General features: G+C 35.0%; 1 protein-coding gene across 1 annotated transcript; it reads right to left on the bottom strand.

Moving 5' to 3' along the window:
- Positions 1-5,449, bottom strand: p2ry2.1 (purinergic receptor P2Y2, tandem duplicate 1). The gene is made up of 2 exons (XM_039663731.2): positions 5,280-5,449; positions 1-2,603 (listed from the first exon to the last, which is right to left on the bottom strand). The coding sequence occupies exon 2, from the start codon at positions 2,589-2,591 to the stop codon at positions 1,623-1,625; it is 969 nt and encodes a 322-aa protein (XP_039519665.2). The 5' UTR covers positions 2,592-2,603; positions 5,280-5,449; the 3' UTR covers positions 1-1,622.
- Between the last annotated feature and the right edge of the window lie 584 nt (positions 5,450-6,033).

Raw genomic sequence — 6,033 nt, 5'->3', positions numbered from 1 at the left:
GAAAAAATAATTACGATTATGTAGATGGGTAGGGGGAGCTCTTGTCCTACACAACAACATGCACTCAACCAACGGCTTGTTTTGGGGGCGGGATTATCTGTTTTTTCGGAAATTTGTTTAGAAAATATTTATATTTATTTTTGCAGTTTACTTTAGCACTTTATATGGAAGTTTTTCCCCCAAAAAGTATGATAAATCAAATAATAAATACAATTCTCAAAATGTAGGCTTAACTTCGTTGTTGCATTGATGTCTATGGAGGGATCAGGAACCTCTCATTTCATCAAAAATATCTTCTTTTGCGTTCCAAAGATGAACGAAGCTCTTACGGGTTTGTAACAACATGAGGGTGAGTAATAATGACATATTTTTTTTTTTCAACGGGGGGCGTTGTTCAATAGTGCTTTGAATTAGCTTTTATTTTTATCTTTTCAGTTTTCATTTTAATTTTAGCTTAACTTCAGCTTTAATTTATTTTATTCCAGTTCTAGCTTCAGAAATAGCAGTAGCTTAAACATTTTATTTTGGTTAGTTGCCATGGCAACACTTCAAATTTTAAGTTTTTGATGTAATATTATTATTTAATTTATTTTATGATTTTTAATAGTTTTAGTTTGACTTTTCTCCCTTTCTCTCACTGAAGGCACGTAAAGACAGCTCTCTCTGATTTTACAAAGTCAGTTAGGCCCATTGTGGAATTGCATTTGTGCTGCTACCAACATCTTACACAAACCTCTTTTCAGAAATTAACGAAAACTTAATTAGCCTACATATTTTTCAGGGATCTTCAGGGACTGTCACTTTGTAAGGTTACTCACAGAAGCAGAGCTTAGTTACCTTTACCACAAGTGCTTCAATTAAGCAGCATGAATAGAATGTGAATAGAATAAAACATTCTCTGGTCAAAGAGCAAGTATTTATCGTGATATATTCATTCACATTCACATTTTATTATGTCCTTTGGAAGGGTCACAAAGTCCTTCTATTTATACAACACAGAATGGTTATTATTTTTTTTATTATTATTATTATTATTAGGCTATTACCATATTATTATCATCACATTTACCGTCACGCGCATATTTCACTCCTGTTCCCGCAAATTTACTGCGTAGACCAACAGAAAAGCTTGATTGAACGTGACTTCTGTGTGAGCTGTTTTGCCCACAAATTTTCTCTGAAAGAAACAATGTTGCTGTGTTCGAAATTGCTCCCTATACCCTCATTCACTCTATACATCAACTTATATTTAAGTAGTTCACTTAAAAGAGTGAAGTAAAACAAGTGAATTCGGACACTGAGTCTAACAGAAGGGCTACTACCACTTGCATTTTTTAAGTGAACTCAATAACGTCCACTATGGTTTTGGACACCTCTCCAAGTGGCTTTCCCCTCAAATAGTGCCCTAAGGGTATGCCTTGGCGATTTCGGACACAGTGACTACTCTTTTATTTATTTATTTTTATCAAAGACTACAAAATTGACTCTTTATTTATCAACATTGATGCCTGTCATTCATTATAAGGTGCGCTTCCCAGAGTGAGAAGGCCCTGTCATGGCTGCCCCAAAGACCTTTGTAAGTAGCCTGAGATTTTTTTTATTCATGCGGTGGTTGATGGTGATTAAAGTTTTCCAGATCTTGTTTTAGCTTTCTTGATGCTGCTTCTGAAGCCTTGTCCTGCCATGAAGTAGAGTATGGGGTCGATGCAGCTGTTAGCACTGGCTAGAGGTCGCGTGATCTTGTAGGCCATGCTGGCATACTCTAACATCGAGCAGTTCACCTGTTTGTCCAGGTAGCGGAAGGTGTAGTATATACTGCGGTTCACATGAAAAGGCAGGAAGCACAACATGAAAGTCAGAAGCACAATAATGATCATCTTCACCGACTTTTGCTTGGAGCGTTGTGACATCGGTCCTTCGCCAACACCGGGTTCCTTAAGTTTCCTCACCATCAGCCCATTGCAGACCAGCACCACCCCAAATGGTAGGACGAACAGCAGAAACATCACCACCGAGCTGTAGACCACAAAGTCATTGAAGAGATCTTTGCTGGTGGTGTCGTAGCAAACCCGTATGTAACCATTATCTTTCATTCTGGAGAAATAAAGGATCGGCGCCTGAAAAATTAGCATTGTCGCCCATATTCCCACAGAGACCAAACGAGCCCGACGGCCGTTTATCCAGGACAAAGAGCGAACCGGATGGCAAACGCCTAAAAATCGGTGCAGGCTGATGCAGCTGAGGAAGAGGATACTTCCGTAGAGGTTTGTGTAGAAGAGAAAGCGAATCAGCTTACACATCGTCTCACCAAATGGCCAGTCGTTCTCATCAGCGTAATAGTAGATCAGAAACGGAAGGGTGAGGATGTAAAGAGTGTCACAGACGTTGAGGTTGATCATGTAGATGGTGCTGGGCTTCCAGTTTTTGGTTCGAAATAAGATGACGTACATGGCTGTGATGTTCAAGCCCAGGCCGACCACAAACACCAGACTGTAACTCACTGGGAGAAGAATGTACTTGAAGCTTTCTTTATAATCACAGTGATACTGATTGGTGCCATTGGTTGTGCCAGAGTTGTTAAATGTTGCCATTCTGATTTAGGTCTGTCAGGGAAAAAAAGACAATGAAATCAATTATATCTAAGCAATGGGATATGAGATTCGAGACGATGAACCAAATATTAAAAACTGATATACAGTATACTATACACACACACACACACACACAATGGTCAGTTGCAATTTATTCCAATTGCTTAGAAGCAACAAAAATCTGTTTAAATAATTTTTTACCCATCCCAATGCCATTCAAGATGTTCATTCATGTCTTAATTTCTTCAGTGGAAAAAAAAGTTTAGTGAAAAAAAAAAAGTGAAACGGTTTGAGGAAACCATTTCAGGATTTTTCTCCACGCAATGGACTTCAATGGTAACCAAATTGTTGAATTCCAAATCAATGCAATGCAATAAAATTTGGACAATCCTTCTTCACGCTTGTAAACAATGGGGTGGTATTTCAGTGTAAATCCATCGTGACCTTTCAATGTGAATACGCTTGGTGAGTCACCAACCAGCACAAGATGAACAATTGTGGTTAAAAAGTATATAAATTTGTATTTTTGTAGAAAACAACCATCGTTTCGCTAAATAAGACCCTATTCCTCAGCTGGAAAAAAATAATTTCTTTTCCACTGAAGAAAGAAAGACATGAACATCTTGGATGGCATTGGGGTGAGTAAAATAAAATTATCAGGAAATTTTCATTTTGAGGTGAACTAATCCTTTGAACAAATTGAATTAATTTATGATAATTATATAATTCTGGTTATTGTGTACACTTTGTTTATTAGTGCAATTACAGAAATCTAACCTATTTCATTTATATATAACTGACAAATATGCATCACATTAAGGTTGGTCATAAGTTTTTCTTTTTCATCACAAAAGTTCGAATTTTGACAGGTATATATTTGTTAAAGATCAACATGCAATAGTTTGCATACATCAGCATACAAGTTTTTTACCTAACTTTATGTTGTTAACAGAGCGTTTCTAAGTATGTCCCTGCTGTTTGTCAAAGCCCAGGGCAGAAAACAAGCTTTTAAAGTAGCACTAAATGATTGTTGGTAATAACACACCCCTTATACAATTAAGTTAGAAAGTAGCTCAGAACTCGATAAGAATTTCCTCAGAACTTCCTCCAGTATTTTTTGTAGATTATATCAGCATCAACTGATATGACTCTAACTATTGGAACATAGCAATAAGACATTGTTACAGTTTTATAGATGAATAATTTAGCATTTATTTTAGTTGCCCCTCATTAAGATTGATTTTCAAAATTGTTGATTTAACAATCTTTTCACAGTGCAAGCTCAATAAAAACTAAATAGTATTACATTATATACTGATGTTAAAGAACACAATCCTCATTTACATCACAGATACCCACATTAATCGCCATACCCACATTTTTTTTTAAAGTAACTCAGATAGATACTTGCATTGGTTCCTTCAGCAGCTAACAGTTGTGTCTCCTTACAGTCTGCATACATACATAAACCTGTTTTACCTCTGCCTGTTTATACTGCATTTCTACACGGTGGGTGTGTTTACATGGCTCAGCCTACTTTTATAGGCTGCTGCGTCAGCCAATAATCAATCATTCAGAGAGATTCATATACTGTAACTGTAACATGACTGAATTGAGGGAGCAACTGTAGCTGAAGTTTATAACAGGAAATACTGAGAACACACCTGTTTATCAAGACAGTTTCAATAATCCATTTAAATGATATATATATATATATATATATATATATATATATATATATATATATATATATATATACAGTATATATGAAGAGTTCAGATGGAAAAGCCTCTAAATGCCACTCGAAATTTTCTTCTTTAATGATGATTTTTATCAAACTTGTATATCATTGCCATTTAAGTGAAATTACTGAACTTAAATATACAAGTTTGATAAAAATCATCATTGAAGAAGAAAATTTCAAATGACATTTAGAGGCTTTTGCATCTGAACTCTTCATATATATATATATATATATATATATATACATGCTTTTCAAATCTCCTGAAAATGTATTTTTTGCATATTGGAGATATTGGTTCTTACAAAAGAGCAGCATGAACATTCTGCCTAATCTACTTCTTTTGTGTTTTGCAGAAGAAAGAAAATTGTTCAGTTTTGGAATGAATGAGGTAGGTAAATAAGGACGGATTTTAAGTTTTGAACTATTCATCTAATAAACTTATTGTTATAAACTTATTGTTGAATTTATCTTCACTAACAACTTCCATGTTTCCAAAAACTGCCATGTTTGCATTATGACTTGCTTCAGAAAAGTGCCCTTGGCAGAACCCTGCAGAGTTTGGCAAAGGAGAAAGGCGTGTGCTAATTATCAATAATTAACGTATTGGCCTGCAGTACATTGAAGAGAATTTCACACAGCCCGAAAACTGGAAATACTATTATTTTTTTAAGGGGATTTTCTTTGAAAAGGGGATTCTTAATTTTTATACTCTTGGTAGTTATTTTAAATGACACTTTTGCATGTTATGTTCTTCCAATCCATGTTATCTAATCTAATCAATATAGCGTGAATAAAACCATTTTTATTAGATGTTGAAGCATATTGTTCATTTTCCCGAATAACCAGTTTACAAGTGCAAATACAACAAAATATTCTGCCTACTTACACAACCTTAACTCCTGAATAATCATCCAAAACCACAGAAACAGCAAAATTGCACTAACCTGTTCCTTTGTTCCTCTCAGGTTCAATTCATCTATGAGATGAATAGATGTTCACAGTTCCAATGCAAGGATAAAACTAGATTAATTTGATTTGCAAGTCTGTCAGCTTTACTTCTGTGGCTCAAAAGAAAGAACAAACGGCAAGGTGTTCGATTTCTGTCTTACTTGCCTTACAAAATTGAATTAATTATTACCCTAAGTCAGAAGAGTTATGAACCTGAGCTAAACTTTATTTGGTCAGTCTCTGCACGTACAACAAATGTTTAGGCACACTTGACTGAATTTATTTTTTCCATGATCTTAGAAAACTTTGCATTTTCAATCAGTTTTGTAGGAAAAACATAAGGTCACATTCACATACTGTATGAAATGCTTTTCTTTTTCATTTTTTTAAAAAAAAGTGAATAGTGAAGGAAAATCAGTGCTCAGCATATGAGCTCCTTCACTAGTTTAAAGGTATTCAGCTCATGAAGTTGGTTGATAAATGTCCAAAGTGAGCAAGGAGTTTTGATTGTGACGCATGTTTTGATCACTGCATCAAAACATGTGTTTACCTTTCATCAGTTTTCATAACTTTAGGCTACAATTACAATATATAGAAAATGGTCATAATAAAGATGGAGTTTTGACTGCTCTTTTAAGGCATGTTCTCAAACGGGTGGTTGATTATGATTTCACTTTTTTAAACTTTAGTTAGTGTGCAATGTATAGTTTGTTTAAGCATAAAAACACAGCTACAACGCTCAAAGTTCAA

This window comes from Pimephales promelas, chromosome 10, assembly GCF_988280905.1.
Source record: "Pimephales promelas chromosome 10, fPimPro1.hap1.1, whole genome shotgun sequence".
Classification (NCBI taxonomy): domain Eukaryota; kingdom Metazoa; phylum Chordata; class Actinopteri; order Cypriniformes; family Leuciscidae; genus Pimephales; species Pimephales promelas.
This window is presented reverse-complemented; position numbering and strand designations above follow the sequence as displayed.